General features: G+C 36.6%; 1 protein-coding gene across 6 annotated transcripts in view; it reads right to left on the bottom strand.

Moving 5' to 3' along the window:
- The window catches only part of TTLL7 (tubulin tyrosine ligase like 7), a 165,812-nt gene that overhangs the window by 23,523 nt on the left and 119,817 nt on the right, over positions 1-22,472 (bottom strand). For all 6 annotated transcript variants that reach the window (XM_061121538.1, XM_061121540.1, XM_061121535.1 and 3 more), the window contains exons 16-19: positions 20,603-20,808; positions 19,393-19,527; positions 17,386-17,466; positions 6,010-6,170 (exon numbers count right to left, since the gene is read on the bottom strand). In XM_061121538.1, coding sequence (XP_060977521.1) covers positions 6,010-6,170; positions 17,386-17,466; positions 19,393-19,527; positions 20,603-20,808 — 583 coding nt within the window. The remainder of the gene's footprint in view (positions 1-6,009; positions 6,171-17,385; positions 17,467-19,392; positions 19,528-20,602; positions 20,809-22,472) is intronic.

Here is a 22,472-nt window from a genome sequence, read left to right as displayed (position 1 = left end):
CATGAGTTTGAGTAAACTCCGGGAGTTGGTGATGGACAGGGAGGCCTGGTGTGCTGTGATTCACGGGGTCGCAAAGAGTCAGACATGACTGAACGACTGAACTGAACTGAACTGAACTGAACACATATCTATCACCAATTTATTTCATGTGATCAAGAAAAATATTGGAGAATGCCAATTAATAAGGGAATTTGTTTATAATATGTCTTGGTCTAGCAAGTCTTACATGCCTAGGTTCAGAGAAATTAAAGTTTCATATGAATGTAAATACACCAAGAAAATGTTCTGACTCCTGACTGAGCACTTTTACATTCTCTTCCCTGGGGTTCTAGTTATTTCCATAAATGTCTACCTCCATCACCACCCTCTCTTCTGAATAAGAATATATTTCTATTTTAATACTTTGGAGCCATTTGATTAGATTCACTATCAGATCACTCACATCATGGTAATTTTTGTTTTCCTGACTTGAAGTTAAGAAAAGAACAAACAAAATGGAAGAAAGACAAACCAGCTTCTTTTATCAATATAACACCTTAATTTGACATAACATTCTGAGTAATATGTGAGTTATAATATGGGCAGCTTTGGCTTCTCATTCTGTCATTGTTTCTTAAACACTGAAAATAAACATGAGAAGGTTCTCTACCTAATTTTGCTGTGTATGTTCACTACCACTGACCAAAGGCTACATTCTACACTGTTAATCCATATTTAAGTGCCAGAATGCCAGAATCACTCACAAAGAAAAAAGAAAATGACCAGGACTTGCTTTGCTTGGTACTAGGCTAATGGTACCCCCTCTGTAGAAAAGAAACCTATTCTTCAACAAGTGTTTAAGAACTGTGTCCCCAATCTCCTAACCTGCCACCTGGCACAGATGAGTAATGTAAAATCCCTCTAGAACACCACAGTATCTCAATTTCAATACTAACACAAAAAACTTGAAGTAAGTGAAAGAAAGGAGAATAATTTATAACACTAATGCCTTTATCAAAGAACCCAGGGTCTTATCTGCCTGCTTTCTGAATCAAAATTCCAAGGAAATGGGAGGACCAAAATCCATGAATTCAGAAAGAAAAATTAAATGGTTAAAAAGTTCTCTCCGGCACTCCTGAATCCTCAGAGAAATATGAAAAGTAACAACTTCAAATGACATTTTTAAATAATATAACAATAAGATACAGAATACTGAATAACCTCCTGGTAACAAAGGGGAATCACTAATGAAATCCAGAAACTTGAAAAGCCACATATTATCCAGTATTCCAACAATTTTCACCACCTTTCTCATGAAGAATCTTTAATAAAGCAGCTATCTAAAAAATAAAACATTCATTTCTTTTTCCTCTGGTAGGAGCCCTAATGAATGATTGAGGGCCGAAAGTTAGTAGCAGAAAGAAGAAAGTAAAAAAAAAAAAAATCTGGACTTCACCAATTGGATAATCAGCTCAGAAAGATTAATGAGCTGAAAAGTACTAACAAGACAACATCCAACTAAAGTGATAGAGAACAGTAAGAGTCACATCATTTTATTAATAAGTAGCACATAATGATATGCATACATATTCACATAGGCATATAATTCAGCCTAGAAGCAGACCCTTGCCTTAGTATTTCTATAATTTCTTCGCCCAAGACTGTTAAAAAATAAAACAAATAAAAATAGAAAGCATTTCTATGATGAATTTCCATAAGAAATGTCTTTCACTAAAGGGTCTAAACTAAATTCTTTTCTCTGAGGTTTACATACCAGGATTTTGAGTGAAGACAGGGTTTTTCCAAATAATACATTCCTTCTCCCATAGGCCCCTGCCTCCTCTTCTTCCTCCTCCTGCAACTCTAAGATCCAATGTTACTTCCCTTGGACACCTGTTGTGAGCTCTATGGCCCAAGTTTAAATCCCATAGCACCCAGGCTTGCCCTATCTCAGTAAAACGTGGTGGATAATTTTATTTATGAAAATTGCAAGAGTTTTTCCCTTGGAGAGGACACATTCAGAACGTGGAGCATCATTCTGAATAGCACTCCCAGGAGGCTGCATGTCATTAAAAGAGTCCCTGGGCATGGGCTTCAGCAGCCTGAAAGAGCAAGAGAAAAGGATGAGCATGTTTTCTATTCAGTGCCTCAGCAAAACCCCTGGGCCAATTGTCAGAAAGCCAATGACAAACATCCACATTATTATTTGATGTTTTGGGATATGAACAGCAAATAGCTTATTCATTTTGTTTTATTATTGGGAGTTGAGACAGGCCGTGGCAGGAAGCAAGGTGGCTCAGAGTTATTTGGATTATATTTTTTCCAAGAGTTTTATACCTAACTGTGAAAGCTGCACCTTTTATTAAAATCATTCCTTTAGAACTAAGCTAAGAGTAGATTTTTTACCTAGACCACTAGGTTGTTAGATCAAAGGTTAAAGAAGTATACATTGACTGGACATGATTCAAAGAAAAAGTAGAACTCTCCTGGATTCAAAGCGCCAACCAAACACACACAAAGCATTATCTGAGTTCATCAAATTAAGGAACCCAAGGAATGTCAATTGTAAAGGTATAAAATAAATCTGGTGTAAAACTCATCTCTACAAACCACCAAGTTTTTAAGGAAATGGTTAGAGAGAGGAGGTCAAATTGAATACAGAGCTACTCCTGCTCCATCTGCTCAGTTTGATGGGTTGAGGATTTGGCTAGTGCTTCAGGGCTTGCAACTTAGTAAGCTTGGCAACCACTGGCAATGCTGCTTTGAGAAGAGTGAATAAAGCACAGAGTTAAGAACTTGGACTCTTGACTCACACAACCTGAGTTTAAATGCAGGCTCACTATGAAAATGTGGGTAAGTTATATACTTTATGCTGCAATTTTTTCATCTATACAATGAGAATAATAATAATAGTTTACTCAAAATATTGTAGTGGCAATTATAAAAATATTTAACATATAAAACAGTATCAGACACTTAGTAATCCTTCAAAAAATGTTATTTACTTTCATTATCATTACCAGTAGTAACAGACACCACCAGAGAAATGTGAGTGGAGTACTGTTCCAGGTACAAGAAGAAAGGATTCTGAATGGAGTCAAAGTAAATTACCAAAATAGAGTCACTAGCACCCATTTCAATAGCTGACTATCTCACTGTCTTCCATTCATGAAGAGAAGCTGAAATTCATGTTCAACATTCCAACCAGTGGATCAACAAACAGAAAGAAAAAACTCTAATTATGATTTAAGATTAAGAGAAATTCTGTGATAGTCAGCAACTAAGGGTCATGGAGTGCAGTTCAAATGTTTTACTTAAGTCTCAGTAGAAATAATTTATAACTGAGACTATTCTCAGATTTCATCACAATCCAGAGCACCTTATGGATTCTCCCTGCTGGTGAATAATAGCTGAGGAAAATTATGGTGGTGAGAGTAAATCTACAAATGGTATAAATGATTCAGTACTAGATGATGTGAATATTTAAACAGAGGACATTCAGATCATTTCAGACTAGAAAGTCTGTCAAGATTTTACCCAAAAAAGACATAGTCTGGATCTTTACATAGGAGTCAAACAATGGAGAGGGGATTGGATAAATGGGTTTGTAGAAGGCAGTCCAATCAGACACTCATTGACATTAATAATTGGAAGAAATAAAAAAGAAAATTTTTAAGATATTTGAAAAATAATTTGTTTGGGGGGAGCAGAGTTTAAGTAGGAGAGTAATGAGAAAGATGACAGGAAAAATAATAAGAGATTTAGCATATTAGAGAGTCTTGTATCTTTAAAGAAGAAATCTAGACATTAACAATAAATGAAGGAAATCATTACAGATTTTAGGAAATGACTGTGACATTAGGATGGATAAGGGAAACAAAAAACTAGAGGCAAAAATGCCTAGGAATTTATAAATTTCACTTAGCCTTTCTCCCTTAAAGGCTCATCATATCTGAAATCCTACAATACTTTCTGTCTCTTTCATAATCATGACTTTTCATGTATCTTATTTTGTCTATTAGAGACAGCAGAGTTTATTGATTAACAGAATGAAGACTGGGGCCAGGCTGCTTGAGTTCAAATCTCAGTTGCACTAGGTCCTTAGTACCTACCTCTGCCTCAGTTTCCTTATCTCTAAAATGAAGATAATCATAAAACCTGCTTCAAAGTGATGTTATGTGGGCTAAATCACTTAGTACATGCACAGTGCTTAGAACAATGCCTGGCACATAATAAGTGGTATAGTATTAGCTATTATCGTTTTTAAGTTTCTTGAGGGCAGCGTTAGTAGCTCAGTCATGTCCGACTCTTTGTGACCCCATGGACTGTAGCCTATCAGGCTCCTCTGTCCATGGGATTCTCCAGGCATGAATACTGGAGTAGGTTGCCATTTCCTTCTCCAGGGGATCTTCCCGACCCAGGGATCGAACCCAGATCTCCCGCATTGCTGGCAGATTCTTTACCATTTTAGCTACCCCAGGAAGCCTCTTGAGGACAGGGGCTGTATCAAATTCAGCATTGTATCTCCAAAAGTATTTAAATTATCAAGTAAATACTAGATAATTGTTAGGAACAATGAAGAACAATCTTGAATTAAATAATTGAGAACTGTTAAGAAAAATGAAAAATAAACCACAGTAGCTACAGTGGGGATGTGATAGAAAAACTAACAAGATTTAGCCCATGGCTGAAAAGACAATGAAGGAGAAAAAGGACATGGATGCACCTGAGACACCAAGCCTGTATGACTGGGAGAGTGACAGCGGGGTTTGGGGGGTCCAGAAGGGAAGGCAGTTCCGAACAAAAGGGAGGTGTGGAGTAACCTCACATGTGCAGAGGACACCACCCTTACGGCAGAGGTGAAGAGGAGCTAAAGAGCCTCTTGATGAAAGTGAGAGAGGAGAGTGGAAAAGTTGGCTTGAAGCTCAACTTTCAGAAAACTAAGATCATGGCATCTGGTCCCATCACCTCATGGGAAATAGATGGGAGACAGTGGAAACACTGTCAGACTTTATTTTTGGGGGGCTCCAAAATCACTGCAGATGGTGATTGCAGCCATGAAATTAAAAGATGCTTACTCCTTGGAAGGAAAGTTATGACCAACTTAGATAGCATGTTAAAAAGCAGAGACATTACTTTGCCAACAAAGGTCCGTCTAGTCAAGGCTATGGTTTTTCCCATGGTCATATACGGATGTGAGAGTTGGACTGTGAAGAAAGCTGAGTGCCGAAGAATTGATGTTTTTGAACTGTGGTGTTGGAGAAGACTCTTGAGAGTTCCTTGGACTGCAAGGAGATCCAACCAGTCCATCCTAAAGGAGATCAGTCCTGGTGTTCATTGGAAGGAGTGATGCTAAAGCTGAAACTCCAGTACTTTGGCCACCTCATGTGAAGAGTTGACTCACTGGAAAAGACCCTGATGCTGGGAGGGATTGGGGGCAGGAGGAGAAGGGGATGACAGAGGATGAGATGGCTGGATGGCATCACCGACTCGATGGGCATGAGTTTGAGTAAACTCCGGGAGTTGGTGATGGACAGGGAGGCCTGGCGTGCTACAATTCATGGAGTCGCAAAGAGTCGGACACAACTGAGCGACTGAACTGAACTGAACTGAACTGATGGAATGCTTGGCTTTAGATACCTTGAAGACAAAATGACAGTGAGTCACAACAGCTTTGACAGGACTGAAAGTCTGGAAAGGAGCAGGAGTGTAGCCATGATTTTGGAAGATGGTTACATAAAGGAAACAGCAGAAGAACCATAAGGATACTGATGTAATTGAGTTTCTTCATTAAGAATACTTTCACTCCACTGAATTCAAATTAGTTAGGTGCTATTGTGTTCACAGCCATCATCTCATCTACATCAGCTTAAATATTATAAATTATAGTTAAGCACTGAAACTTACATGCAGTTACAAAACCACATTTTAAGAGAGTAAAGAAATTCAGCCATTTTATTGGGTTATCTTTAGAATTAAATAGTAAAAGATGTAAAAAATGACAGTAATAGAAAATAACTTAAAACTCACCCTGAATCACAAAAACAGTTCCACAGACCTTGGCCATGACTCCAGAGTAAGCGATTAAAAACTCGGTTGAAAATTCTATACAAATTTACTTCCTCAACATCAGGTACCTTCCAGATACGTGGAAGAACTGCACGGATACTTGTTTTCACTATGTCCAAAACCTAGTGCAAAAACCAAAATATTTAAAAATCTAGGTGTGTAAGTATGTGTCTAAAATTCAAAGATGAATATATTTAACTCAAATATGACTACACACACACATACTAACTCACTCATTCACTAAAAGACAGTACAGAATGAAAAGTCCAGAGATAGATCCAGTATTTATGAAACTTTGGTATATGACATAAGTGGCAAGTCTAACGATTAGGATAAGAAGACATTAAATTTAAAAATTAAATTTAAGTTAAATTTAAAGTAAATCAATAAACAGATTTTTTTAAAATAGCAATATTCATGAAAAAAATAGCTGAAGGTGAAATCATTACTCATTCCACAAAACTCAACTTTATAGTGATTAAGGCTTAAAGTTTAAAAAATAAGCCATTAAATATCTTAGTGGAAAGTATTAGTGAATATCTTTTTTCATGGGTTAGAAAAAGATTACTTAAGTAACAAAAATGTATAGAATATAAAATATTAATAGATTTTGATTATACTAAAATTAAGAAATCTGGCCATCAAAAGATACCTTAAAGGAAATAAAAGATCAAGTTACAGGCTGGGAAAATACATTCAAAACATATACATCTAACCAAATAATAGTATCTGGAATGTATAATGAATGCCTAACCAATTGTTAATATACACACCAACAAATTAACAAAAAAAATGGACAAAAATACATAATTCACAAAAGAAGAAAATATGCCCAATAAACATAATGAATAAAAATTGAGACTATAATTAGATATCATTTTCTATCCATTTAGTTGACAAAAATTCAGTCTGACAATACCAAGTATAGGAGAAATATGGATCTATAGTATCTCAAACAAAACTGGCGGGAGTACAAACTGGAAAATATTAGCTGGGCATTAACTGCTAAAGTTGAAAATGCATATCCTATGACCCAGCAAGTTTATTCCTGAGAGAAAATCTCTCATAGGTTAAAGGCAAGTGCATGTACAAGAATGTTCAAACAACTGGTCACAATTGTAGACACCTGAAGAAAACCTAACCCTACATCAGTGAGAAAGTGAATAAATAAATAGTCATAGGCTCATTCCCTTAGACTTTTATACAGCAGTTGAATGAAATAAAAGGGCACACAATACAGAGCATCTTAATTATTAATGGTTAAGTTTTTAAAAAATACATACCAGTCAACATGCAAAGTGAAACTTTTTATATAAGTAAAATAGTTAAATTTTAAAAATACTTATGAGGAGTACACATAGATATAACAAGATCATATTAAAAAAACAAAACAAGGGACTGAGGAATACTGAATTCCAGAAAATGGTTACCTGAGACATGAAGGACCAGGGGGATAGGAAGGGAGTCATTTGATAAGATAACAGGTTATTGCCAAAATCCTTGATTTGGGTGTTGGGTTCACAAATGGTACAGCAACTTAAGAACACTATTTAATAAAAGCGGGCCAGTATGTGGACCAGTAATGAGAGAGTATCACAAAACAATGGCTAGGATTAATCTAATTCTGGGCAACTAAGGTCCTAGATATTCTAAAAAATGTATAAATCCCAGAAAGCTACTTTGTCTAGTTCGACACATTTAATATTTTTGCAAATCACGAATTTCCAATGAAATGTTTTCTTAAGAAGTAAATATCACAAATATAGTATCCCAATTTCAAGTCACCAAAGTAGATTTTCATTTCCTATTTTATTCATCTAATATAAGGAACTGACTGTAAATATGACAGTAAAAGATGAAAAAAGAACAACTTTCAAACATAAAGGCTGATAGAAGATATGAGTTTTCTCCGTAGGCACAAATATATAATAGAACTGGAAGCAGATAAAAGAATTTAATTTGTTTCTCTTTAAAACAGCCATATTTAAAGAAGTGATATTAGTTCTCTCTGATGAAGGCAAATTTAGAATAAACATGTGTTTAAAAATCAATTTAGGAAAAAATGTCTCCAAATAACATTTTATTTATAGAAGAATATCAACTACAGCTTCTCCAAATGAATTGTGTAAGCACCACGGTGCCATCCCTTCCTGCTCCAGCTTCTTTCACTGTGAAGTGGGAACAGTATGTAAACCAAAAAGGAATCAGGGGTGTGTGGGTTGAAGGGGAGGAGAATGAGGAAAGATACTACCATCTGTAATAAAGTAGCTTGTGGAAAAAATTGTCCCAGAAAACCTTGTTATTACAGATAATGAAACCTTAATTATGAAGAGGGATTTTAAATTTTTAATATGAATTATTCACAATAATACTGATAAAATATGCACATCAGACATTAATTCATACCTTTTTTTTCTTTGCAGTTGAGCTAATAGTTTAACCTCTTATATTTTTAATGTGGAAAACAGGACTTAGACTGATTGATGCAAGAATCAACACTAGCAGTAAATGGTGAATTTTAATCAATTCTCTTCTCAATTTTTCTTCCTCCTTTCTATGTATTAGTGAGTAATAATGACCCAAAAGTCATAATGCAGGAAGAATTTTTAAAAGTAGCAAAGATAACCCATAAATTGGTTTTAAGAATAAATATGAGTTCTATATAATAAATGAAAGTAAAGTGTTAAAAAATGTTAACTATCTTCATTTTGTATTCTATTATTAATTATTCAACTTTAAAGCAACATAGGGCTTCCCCACTAGCTCAGTGGTAAAAGAATCTGCCTGCAATGCAGGAGACATAGGAAATGATAGGAAATGCAAGTGTTATCCCTGGGTAGAGAAGATCCGATAGAGCAGGAAAAAGTAACCCACTCCAGTATTCTTGCCAGGAAAATTCCATGGACAGAGGAGCCTGGCAGGCTATGGTCTGTGGAGGCACAGAGAGTTGGACACGACTGAAGCGGCTAAGCACCCATGCAGACAAAATGACAAAGCATTTGAGATGATTCATTTCTTTCTGAACATGTGCACGGTGAGATGCATACGATGCATAAGACCCAAAGAGGAGGGTGAAGAGCATGTACAGCCTGCTTGCTCGCTGCCAAGTATTGCACTAGTACATCACTTAGAGGAGACTCTCTTGGCCACTATTGTTTATAGGTTTTATTCTTACTTTTGATGGAATTTTAAAGCATGATGGCCTAATATACTAGCCTTGCTGTTACTGTTTGTTGTTTTAGTTAATAAGCCTTCAATTCTTTTGTGACCCCATGGACTATAGCCCACCAGGCTCCTCGGTCCATGGGATTTCCCAGGCAAGAATACTGGAACGGGTTGCCATTTCCTTCTCCAGGGGATCTTCCTGACCCAGGGATCAAACCCGCGTCTCCTGCATTGGCAGGTGGATTCTTCACCACTGAACCACCCAGGAAGTCAAAACATATGGCTAAAAGCAGCAACTTCAGAAAGTGGTCAGAGAGTTAGGGGTGGGGAATGCAGCTGCTCCACTCCTAATGTTTCCTCCAACTTGGAGATGGATAGACCTTCAGGCCTCTTGCATGCCAGCAAACATCACTGCCTGAGGAGTGATTTCCCTGACTGTGGGACTAGCATGGTCTGGGCAACCCACAAATTTGTTCCTTCTTTGCCAGAGTGCCTACTGGAAAGATACATTCTCTTTTGCTTCCTTTGCCTTTCAATTTCAAGCTCTGGTCCTGGAGAAAAGAGTGGTTTAGAGAGACCTCTAATTTGGAAACCATTAGAGAATAAAAACCAAGGGATCAAGAGCCAAAACCCTTCATCTCTCCTCTAAGTCTTCATATAGACTCTCCATTGCCTGTGTTCACCTGGTGAACTTCCATGTTTTACCTCAAACATCACTTCTTCAAGGGAGACCTTTACCTGTCACTAGATACCTTATGATCCCTTAATGCCCAATTCTTCCACTATTAATAATTATCTCACTTTATTTTAATTTCCTGTGTCGTTAATGGAGATTGTTAGCTACATAAAAAGAGGAATTATACCTACCAGGTCCCAAGGCTCAAGACAGGTCTAGCACTTAGTAGGTGTCTGTCTTAGTGAAAATGCTCCTTGCAAGGCATTGAAACCTATGTCAACAAGGTAAAAATCAGAGCTAACACTTATTGAGGGCTTACAATGGACAAAGCACTGTTCTAATCACTTTTACAGCAATTCATTTAATACTCAAAAACATTGAGATAGATATGACTTGTTCATTTCTTTCCAAAAATCTTGAGGCTAGATTCCACAACCATAAACATTGTATTTCTACAGGAAAACATGTGAATACTCAAAGCAAGAGACAGACAAAAAAAACTTCCTGTCATGTCATTGTCACTGAAAGAGTTCAGGTGGGTTAGGTTTTGCTGCCTAATAGTTTTGAAAGATGTTTTAGTTTTGAAAATGTTTGGATCTCATTTTATAGATGAGAAAATTCAGGCATACAGAAGTAACTTACCCAAGATCACACAATTAGGTAATGGATAGCAATGTAGCCGGACCCTTGTTCTTAACCACTATCCAGCAATGCTTCATGATTAATTTGATCTGTCCAGGGGACAACAGCAAAATCAGAAGATAATCAAATTGTCTCTGCTTAGATTCAGATTCACCTCTAGGCAAGTAATATTGGGAAGATGGGTGGAGTCAATGTGTACATACAAGGCTGCCCAGGCATGCCCTCCAGCAGGGCCATGGAATCCATCAGGGGCCAGTTTGCTTGAAAGACCACACAGACGGGGAGACAATGCCTGCACCTCTAGCAAAATACCAACTGAATAATTTTAGAAAGGCAGAAAACAGGCAAGAAATCAGACTGGAATGAGGTAGATTAGTGTCAGCACTATTTGCAATGCTATTTGGTTTTCTGGGTGCTTTGGGGTTAGAAGCAAATGGATGGAAGATGAATAATTTGTGAAACACAAAAACAAATGGCCAGCAAGGTGCCCTTTGTGTTTATCTGTGGACTCAAGTGAGGCTAACTTATAGAATATGGGTGTCCATTTCCTGACACTGTGACTTTTAAAAGCATCATGATCCAACATTAAGCTCTTCAAGGGAAAAAATAAATGGGAGATTCAGTCAATGAAAGCATTAATAAAATGAAAAGATATGTCTTTTCCATATGAAATATAGCACGTTTGAAAGCATAAAGCACACAGACAAATTCATATTTTGCAAGTACATACAGATGTTGAATGACAAACTGCTCCATATGGCTGAACAGTTGGTCCTAAATTAAAATAATGGCATGAGGTGAGGGAGGTTTAGAAATAACATTAAAATCACTACATGCTGCACTAATGATGCATGCAGCAGCCGAGGCTATAGGGTAAAGGCATCTTTGCTGGTGCAAAATGAACGGCCCTGTACAGCATCCATGTCAGCCCAAGTGAAAAAGAGATAGAAAATAATAACATCAAAATGCATGCAGAAGCAGCTACTGCAGATATTTTATAAACTGCTATTTAAAGAAGACACATTTGATAAACAAGGATTTCTTAGAATCCTAAAATAAATGTAAATATAATACAACCTTATTAGCACTACTTGATATCAGAGAAAAAGCTCTTCAGAAAATTTGGCATTCTTCACCACCCACCATTACTGCAATATTTTCATACTTCAGGTATATTCTTTACAAGTGCATTCTTGGGAGAAGGCTAAATTATGCTAGTGTGAAGTTACCATAACATGACATTAAGTAAGATTAGCTGATTCAATTTTCACCTAGTGAGGATTCTTTTCAGTAGTTTAGTCCCACATCGTTGACCTTTAAATTTTACACCCATTAAGGAAGTTTTTAAATAAGGCATGTGGAAGAGTTTGTGTGTGTGTGGCATTCTAATCTGAAAGTTTTACAACATTCTAATGAGCAACTAGCAAAAGCTTTGATACTAGAATGGAAAAAGTAAGATACATATTTCAACAATGGTTTCTAAATGAAATTAAGAGATTTAAATAAGTCTTGTGCGTTTCACATTTAGAACTCTGCTTGGGACATGGTAGTCTCTCAATCAATATCGTTAAGTGCATGTTTTGATGAGCAAATAAATGAATGAATGAATGAACAACTCTCAAAATCCCCAACAGTGTCCAGTATAGTTCTTGTACAAAATTGACAACCAATAAATGTTTGTCACACTAAATTTTATCACACACAACCATTGTGGTAGACTTGGAGATATGCCATTTGAATCAACTAATCTCTAAGAATGCAGTTAGCTGACAGCATCCCCATATAGGATCAATGATTTTACAACTTCAAGCCAAGTTTAGGCGCTCCCCAGACTGCTCTTGGCCAAGGATTGCGCATGACTGGGATACCAGAGGGAAGCTATTTCTGCCCAGTGTGATCGCTCTCACAAGCAACTTGTGTTCTGGGCTCCCCATCAGCCTCACAGGTGTTACTCAGGACTTCTCTAGTCTGAACTTCTTCCTCCCCAATCCTCTTGTTTTCCATTCACTGGTGTCAGATCAATGCTGCAGTCAGAAGGTTCTTCCTGCCTGCTCAAACTTTCTCCACCTTTATCTTTCTTGTGTGTCTTCTCTCAAAAATTTCTTTCACTTCTAACTCTGTCATATGTCTTGCTTTCCAGGGGATTGAACTGATACAGCCACCCAAAAGTTATTGACAATCTTGGTACAATTATAGTCTAAAGAAGGATAGTTCTGATTAATCCACATCTAGATGTTAAATTAGTTAAGTTCTTGGCCCTCTAAGTGGGTAACTTTTAATAATACCTAATTCTACCTGGGCTCGAAAAACACTGTGGACAGTGACTGCAGCCATGAAATTAAAAGATGCTTGCTCTTTGGAAAGAAAACTATGACAAATCTAGGCAGCATATTAAAAAGTAGAGACATGATTTTGCAGACAAAGGTCCATATAGTCAAAGGTATGGTTTTTCCAGTAATCAGGTGGAGACATAAGAGTTGGACCATAAAGAAAGGCTGAGTGCCGACAAATTGATGCTTTCAAATTGTGGTGCTGAAAAAGACTCTTGAGAGTCCCTTGGACTGCAAGGAGATCAAACCAGTCATTCCTAAAGGACATCAACCCTGAATATTCATTGGAAGGACTGATGCTGAAGCTGAAGCTCCAATACTTTGGCCACCTGATGCACAAAACTGACTGGAAAAGACCCTGATGTTGGGAAAGATTGAAGGCAAAAGAAGTGGGTGCCAGAGGATGAGATGGTTAGATAGCATCACCAACTCAATGGATATGGATTTGAGGAAACTCCAGAAGATAGTGGAGGACAGAGGAGCCAGGTGCGCTCCCATCCATGGGGTCGCAAAGAGTCAGATATGACTTAGCGACTAAACAACAACAATTCTACATTCCAAAGTTGATCCACATTTCTAGGTTTCTTTTTATTTTTCTTGGATGCAGTTTCTTAAGCAACAGCACAAGTATCAAACAGATACTCCAATGAATGGTTAGCATGTTACAACCCAAGAGACAAATTTTCAGACCCCTTTAGTTTAATATCAACATGTAAAAGCTTTTAAAATTTTTTTCAATACAGTTTGCAACTTATTATTATACTGGCTTGTCAAATATTTCTACTTGAAATTTATAAACACAATTGAGCATGACAACTTTAAAACACAAAATAGTTTCACCTAATTTATAAATAGTACTACTATCACACACACACATCTTTTGATCACTCTGTACAATCATATCACATATAAAAAAATAGAACAGCATTTTCTGGAATTTATTTTTGCGTAGGGTGAGAGATAATGCTCCAACTTAATTTTCTTACAAATCATCAATTGTTCTAGTATCATTTATGGGAAAATTTATCTTTACTCCATTGATTTGAAATGTCATATTTATCAGGTGGTAATATCTTATGAATATTTTAATCTGCTTCTGGGCTATCTGTTTTAATTACCAACTTACTTATCTATCATCTAGGTTAGAAAAAGTACATTGTACTTACAAAAAGATCAACATTCCAATAAAAGGTTCCTATTTTAATGAATCAAGGCTACATACAGTCAGTGACTCGGAGAAAAGGAATTCTGGCCTTACAGAACGTTTTCAGTCTCTCTCTGCTACCAGCTTTGCTACACTCTCTTGGATAGCACTTGGCACATAACAGGACACCAAGTTGTCCTTTGTTGAATGAGTTAATGCTTAATTATGGTTTCAGTTTACTCAGAGGAAAGTACCTCATTTCAGAGTCATCATATGATCAGTGTCAACTTTCACCTTATTAGCCATACATTTCAGAAAGGGGAAGTGATAGTTTGCATTATTTAGGAATACAACAGCTTCACTATAGCTACTAAAATAGTACAGCTCCCCCAAAATAATGTTGCAATCCATCTATGGGCCCCTCAGGCTGTTGGCCACTCCCTTCTCCTACGCTGTGAGATACTGTACTATCTCCTCAAATTTCCAAAGCCCCTCCCCATCAGAAGAAAATTTTCACATCTTTCTACCACAGTGCCACAGACTCTACCTTCCCTTCTATTAGAATAAATGCTCCTGGTTAGGATAAACCTTCCTAGATTACTTACTCAAGGATTTCCTATCATCACTCTTTCCTGTACCATTTGTCTCTTCTGGATCCTTCTCATCAGCAACTAACAATGGTAAATAGCTGCATCTTTTTAAAAAACAAAACAAACAAAAAACACCTTGTCATTAACCCACATCCCACTCCAGCTACCACTACATTTCCCCTTTCCCTCTACAGCAAAATTCCTTGAAAAAGTGCCTGGACTAGCCATACTTTTTCCCATTTCTTGAACCTCCTCCACTCAAGTTTTACTCTGCACCATTCCTCTGAATTTGTTATAACCTTCCCTGGTAGCTCAGCTGGTAACCACTATCCTCAAAGTTATCAAAAGCAACAGTCAGGTCATGGTGCTCATGTAATAAATCTCATCAGCAACATCTAGCTCAGTTGATCACTCCATCCCTAAAGTGATTAGCTGATGTCAAGGTAACTCAGTTCTCATGATTTTTCAGACTTTACTGGCTGCTCCTTCTCAGTCCCCTTAAATTAACCCCTTTATCCCATTTCTCTGATTTCTATACATAGAAGTGGTCCTAGGCTCAGCCCTCAAAACTCTCCTCTTTTCTAATCACACTTACTCTTGAGGTAATCTCATCTAGTCCCAAGGCTTAAATATCTTCAGTTCACTTCAGTTCAGTTGCTCAGCTGTGTCTGACTCTTTGTGACCCCATGGACTGCAGCACGCCAGGCTTCCCTGTCCATTACCAACTCCTGGAGCTTACTCAAGTTCATGTCCATTGAGTCAGTGATGCCATCCAACCATCTCATCCTCTGTCGTCCCCTTCTCCTCCTGCCTTTAATCTTTTCCAGAATCAGGGTCTTTTCCAATGAGTCAGTTCTTTGCATCAGGTGGCCAAAGTATTGGAGTTGCAGCTTCAGCATCAGTCCTTTCAATGAATATTCAGGACTGATTTCCTTTAGGATGGACTGGTTGGATCTCCTTGCAGTCCAAGGGACTCTCAAGAGTCTTCTCCAACAACACAGTGCAAAAGCATCAATTCTTCAGCACTCGGCTTTCTTTTTAGTCCAACTCTCTCATCCATACATGATTATTGGAAAAACCATAGCTTCGATTACATGGACCTTTGTTGGCAAAGTAATGTCTCTGCTTTTTAATATGCTGTCTAGGTTGGTCACAGCTTTTCTTCTAAGGAGCAAGCATCTTTTAATTTCATGGCTGCAGTCACCATCTGCAGTGATTTTGGAGCCCCCCAAAATAAAGTCTGTCACTGTTTCCATTGTTTCCCCATCTATTTGCATGAAGTGATGGGATCAGATGCCATGATCTTAGTTTTCTGAATGCTGAGTTTTAAGCCAACTTTTTCTTTCTCTTCTTTCACTTTCATCAAGAGGCCCTTTAGTTCTTCACTTTCTGCCATAAGGGTGGTGTCATCTGCATATCTGAGGTTATTGATATTTCTCCCAGAAATCTTGATTCCAGCTTGTGCTTCATCTAGCCCAGCATTTTGCATGATGTACTCTGCATATCAGTTAACTAATCATGGTGACATATACAGCCTTGAGTTACTCTTTTCCCAATTTGGAAACAGTCTGTTGTTCCATGTCCAGTTCTAACTGTTGCTTCTTGACCTGCATACAGATTTCTCAGGAGGCAGGTCAGGTAGTCTGGTATTCCCATCTCTTGAAGAATTTTCCACAGTTTGTTGTGATCCACACAGTCAAAGGCTTTGGCATAGTCAATAAAGCAGAAATAGATGTTTTTCCGGAACTCTCTTGTTTTTTTTAATGATCCAATGGATGTTGGCAATTTGATCTCTGGTTCCTCTGCCTTTTCTAACAGTGACTCTTAAGTTTTGTATCTCCATATATAGCCTTAGCTCTGAACTCATATATAGAATGAAACACTCAACATCTGCATTAGATGTTTAATCAATGTATCAACTTCAGTATGTTCAAAACGAAAGCAAAACAAAACAATGGGGAAAACGAAGCCCTGTTCTTTCTGCAGCATACACTCAATCAGTTATCAACCTAGCTAAGCCACCATCAGTTCTCAGCTCAGTTACCCTAAAAACCATAGAGTACCTGGTCTCTACCTCTGTTCTGCCGTTTTCCACTTACCCTAGTTCTGTTCTTCACAAGTAGCTCTCGTGATCCCTCTAAATTAGAAACCATACTATGTAACTCCTCTGCTCAAAAATTTCTGGTGGTGTTCCATCACTTGGGATAAAACCCGAAGTATTTCCACAACCTGTAAAGCTGTGATCTGATCCCTGCTTATCTATTCAAATTCACCTGTCACCAACACATCACTCACTCTTGACCAGCACAAACCAACTATCCTGTCAGTCAGGAAGTAAATGATGTCCCCTACATCTCATGGGCAGACCAGGCTAACTTATACCCTAGGCCTCTGTATATGCTCTTCCCTCTGTCTGATGTAATGTAGCGATAGATGTCTGCATAGTATTTTTCTCATTTCATTTAGGTCATCTTCTCTCAATTTTTAATCCTGATTTATTTTTCTTCATAGTTCTTAATACCAACATACATTCTATTATATATTGATTTATTATCAAACACCTTAACTAGAATACAAGCTCCATGGGACCATAGGAATTTTTTTTGATCCACTTGTTTATCCTCAGAACCTAGAACAGCACCTGAAACATAGTGAATAACAACTGTTTGTAAAGGAAACTAGTAAACAAATAAGTATGTGTATAGTTTGATTATGAATGTGGTTTAACAGTCCTAGTTTAATACATAATCCAAAAGAGCAAAAGCCTATTTTGGGGTATCCATTACTCACTTTTCGTTGTTTTACAGAGTCCAATTTTATGAGCCAATATGAAGCCACTTTTGTTTTATGATACTTCCAGTTATCAATGATCTGTTTGAGGGAAGAAATATTAAGAAATTTAATGTAATTAATTTGTGAAATGAAAACACTATTATACTATTTGAAATAAAAGATGCCTACTTTCATTAAAAAAAAGAGTGCAAAGATTTTTTTAACATAAGGTAAAAAAGCTATCTAAATTTAAAGTTTTTCTCTTCTTGCTGTAAAAAGCAAACAACCTTTAATGAATGAAACTCAAACGTCTCCAGGAATATAAGGACTGGGAAGAATCCAAAAATATAGATTTTTCATTTTAATTCCAAGAACTGTGTTTACAACATCATTCATAATAACAAAATATTGAATAGCACATTAGAAAATAGCCTATATATAATTAGGATTCTATTATTCCCTTTTATTTTTTGGTGCAAATATGCAAAATTTCTGAATATTTATTCTAGTTATAAACACTATAACAAACATATTAAAATAGTTGCTGCATAAGTAAACATGCTGTAACTAATCTAATGTCTAATATATTATATCAATTATATAAGCCTATACACATGTTCTTTACAGAACAATCACAGTTATCCACAAACTTTAGTTTTACCCTCAGATTATCTAATTTTTCATCTACCTGACTGAAAAATGTAGTATACAACTTACATCTTAAGAAATATAAATAAAATGTCTAGTGCGAAAACACAGGCTCTACTCTACTGAATAAGATAACAATGTCAATAGAAATATATCTGGCATAATGTTTTACAACTAATAATTCATTTTTCTTCCTTCTCCCTTGATGTAACAAATAGCATCTCATTTGTAAACGAGATACCATTTTCACTTTTTAAAATGTATATATAACAAACACAAAGCATAATATTTGGGGTTTGGGTTATAACTATGTTATGATTACAAAATACAAATGCCATTATTGATTTTTAACTACAAAAGCCTTTTTTTTATTATTGTTTTTGGTTTGTTTTGTTTCTAGACAGTGCTTTAGATAGGTCTAACTGCTAAGTCGCTTCCGTCGTGTCCGACTCTGTGCGACCCCATAGACGGCAGCCCACCAGGCTCCCCCGTCCCTGGGGTTCTCCAGGCAAGAACACTGCAGTGGGCTGCCCTTTCCTCCTCCATGCAGTTCAGTTCTCTGAAGAGCTGCTGCCGCCGCTGCTATAAAGTGAAAAAAAGCCAACCGCACGGCTGTGGTTGCTATCCTACAACTGGCCACTAGATGGCGCTTTCTCCGGGTGAAAAACAACAACAAAAACAGAAACCAGAAAACATTCTATTACTGAGAAGTTAGATATCTAAGAATGACAATTTGAAAGGATGTTTTCAATGAAGAAATATCAATAGAACGTTGAGTGAAGAAATGTTATTTCACTCGAATATTTTAATATCTTGGACCTTCTTTCTAAATCAGGAGTAAGTTACAAACTTTAATGTGAATTTTAGGACTCTGCCATTTTAGAACGTTCCACTGGGTGGCGCAAATGCATATGTAGCAAGAAAACACACAAGGTAACATTTCAAAATTCGACTAATACCATTCAAGGTATCATATTCAAATATTTACTTCATGCCCATGGCCCACTCTTTTCCTTATTATCTCATTCCATATTAAATCTTTCAAAGTCTTTATAGAAGCAAGCTTAACTTGATGTGTCTTTAATCATTAAGAACAAATAACTATTTAACACTAATTATTTTCAACTTGATGAAGCATCATTAAAATAGGACTATACACTAAAAGATATTTTGCATTGCTGATTATAAACATGATCTAATTGCTCATGAATCATAATAATTCAAATAACCCCTGTATCTTCTTCTAAAGCTTGTGGAGGTCATTCAAGTTTACGATGTCATTGAAGATAATGACATCAGGAAACAAATTTTAATATTTTAAGAAGAAGAATAAAAAGGTATGAGCTCCTTGGAATTTTATATACATCAAATACTCACATCTTCTATCAGAATTAATGATTCTGCATCTGATTTTCCTGGAAACCGGATCTTCATATCCTTGAGAACAAATAAGGTCTGACTTGTTAGATCATCTTCTTGTTCTTTTGGTCTCAGTTTCCGCAAAGACTCACTCTTAAATTTGAAAGAATACAGATATTTGGAGGGGGTCTTATTTCACTGTGTCACCATAATCTAAAAGATAGTTCTAGGTAAAAATGATGTGCTTTTAATTGAAATAACGATGAAAAAGGAAAAAAATAATGTTTTTGCCTTTGTTCTTAGCATTAAAATCTTAGGATTAAATGGATATGATTTCCCAAGAGTGTCTTTCATGCTTCAACACAATTGCATTTTATGTAGCTCTAAATACCAAAACAAAAATATGAGTGTTTAAAAAAGTTTCATTTTCTACATATATCTCAGGCAATTCTCAATTAGCAAAAAAAAAAAAAAAAAAAAAAAAACAGAAACTTGTTACCAAGTGAAATTCATTCACTTATACTTTTCAGACTCTTTCCTTTGGAAGCAACATCCACATTAAATAAACAAATTAAATTGGTCTATGTGAACGTACATGGAGGTATCTACTGAGTTGGCCAACAAGTTCATTTGGGTTTTAAACCTGATTGAACTTGTTGGTCAACCCAACATTTGAGCATTTACTAGAAAACTTGGTTGCAAAAAAATTCACTGACTTCCTCAATACTGAATCTCCAGGATTTATGCTAAAGAAAGAAATATTATATATATGTATATATATATATATATAAAAAAATACTGTATGCAAATTTAATATACAGAAAACATTACTAAAAATTCTGAAGAATGCTCTAAAGATAATTTACCAATAGCTAATTTTTTAACTTATTTATCAATAGTCCCATTAAGGAAAATTTTCCATGAAACAAAATTCCCCAAATTCAGACACACTGTACAATCAATGCAAATTTACCCTACTCCATGAGCAAACAGAAAATAAATATATTCTCAGTGTTCATCTTTAAGTTTTGTGATAAAGTGAAGCTGGCCTTTTAAGAATCCATATTTGGTTATAGGTGAAGAAAGAGGAATAATCCAAATTCCAGGAGACATGAGTTGAACAAAAGAAAGGATTTGATGTTCAATCTATCCTCCTCCCCACTAATCCCTCTGCCACCTAAATCCTGAGTACAGTGCTCCTCTCAGGGGAGCAAAACAGAAGACTTACCATTAGAGAGTCAGAGGAGCTGGCATCATTACTTTGAGGCAGATGCCTCATGTAGGAGGAGGCACGGTTTAAAGAATGTGACCGAGACCCTGAAGTCGGCCGGGATGCTGTTATCACTTGTTGAGCAGAAAAGGGGCGGATGTCTGCACAAGATGGTGACTGAGAAGAGATGGACCGAGGACAACTGACTGAACGCCTTATGGAGCCTGTGGATGATGAAGAAAAGGGATCGCACAGTAGCAGAGTTAGTGGACGTCCTCCACTGTATTGTATCTATACAAACTAATGATTAGCAGGGTGACTTCTTGTTGTTTTAGTTGCTAAGTCATGTCTGACTCTTTGTGACCCTATGGACCATAGTCCACCGATCTCCTCTGTCCATGGGATTTTCCAGGCTATACCACTGGAGTGGGTTGCCATTTCCTTCTCCAGCAGATCTTTCCAACCCAGGGATCGAATCCACCTCTCTTGAGTTGGCAGGCAGGTTCCTTACTGCTGAGCCACTAGAGAAGCCCTAGAAGGCTGGCAGGAAGTGTCAAAGCATCGGCATCATCATGAGAATATACATTTAGAGTTATTTCTTCAATTTAAACAGTGAACATAGTGCAGAACTCCTGTCGTGTATAAAGAATGGCTCTTGTGAGAATAATACTTAAACAGTACTTTAGTGTTCTATTCTTGAAACTTGACAAAAGGACCAGAAGAACAGAAAGCTAACATGTATGGAACACATTCTACAAACCGGGCATCATGCTAGGTGTTACACTATTATCTTTGTTCTCACAGAAACCCTCTGAAGTACAAATCTCTAAAATGTGGAGACTCAGAGAGAGACTCACATGACAAGAAGATTGCCAAGTTCAGTTCTACATCCTGACTTAATGCCAGCATGCTCCCTTTTTCTATAACATAGACTGGTCACTTATTAGAATCTCTGCAGATGTTAGAAACAGAATATTTTACAGCAGAATTCATAGGGGAAAATGAATAGGGGAGAATGGCCAGGATAAATTGATGTTATCAAATTTAGGGCCCATGAAAATAAAATAATAATAATGTGTGATTGTGTGCTCAATCGTATCCGACTCCTTGCGACCCCATGGACTGTAACCTGCCAGGCTCCTCTGTCCATAAAATTTTTCTGGCAAGAATACTGGAGTGGGTTGTCATTTCCTACTCCAGAGGATCTTCCCAACCCAGGGATTAAACTCGCATCTCTTGCAGTTTCAACATTGGAGGGCGGGTTGATTATCACTGTGACCTAGGAAGGATGCAATTATTGCAATAATAATAATATAACAGAAAAAAACAAAGATTATATAGCTGGTTATTTTAAGAGTAGTGCTAGACAGACAAGTCCTTATTCACAGGACAGACAAATTTTAAAAATTAGATTTAAATTACCATAGTAAAATACTTAAATGAAGAAACAATGTCTGGATCAACGATGGTTATCAGAACAACTAGGAAAAATCATAGAATATCTTCTACGCTTGTGCAAATTGAGAACATTTATAGGGAAAACCAATTATTCCTGACAAATTTTAATGCCTGACACAAAGAAATAGAATGTTATTTGATACTATCAACATCTATAACTTTTCTAGCACATATGTTCTATATACCCTCTGTTGTATATTTTCTCTCTGCTTCAGAAATATATCACTCTTCATTAATTAAATAATTTCATAAAACTCACATGAAGGCAAATTCAATACCCAAATATTTCTCTTAATTAGCTGTTGAAAAAAATGTAAACCTTTATAAAGGCAATGGACTTGAGCCTTACAGAGACGTATTTCTAAAGGATATTTTGAATTGATGATAAGTCTAATAGTCCTATTTAGTTCTGCAGAGTATAAAAAAGTAT

This window comes from Dama dama, chromosome 20 (genome assembly GCF_033118175.1).
Source record: "Dama dama isolate Ldn47 chromosome 20, ASM3311817v1, whole genome shotgun sequence".
Taxonomy (NCBI): domain Eukaryota; kingdom Metazoa; phylum Chordata; class Mammalia; order Artiodactyla; family Cervidae; genus Dama; species Dama dama.
The sequence above is the reverse complement of the archived record's forward strand: the minus strand, read 5'-3'. Positions and strand labels throughout refer to the sequence as shown.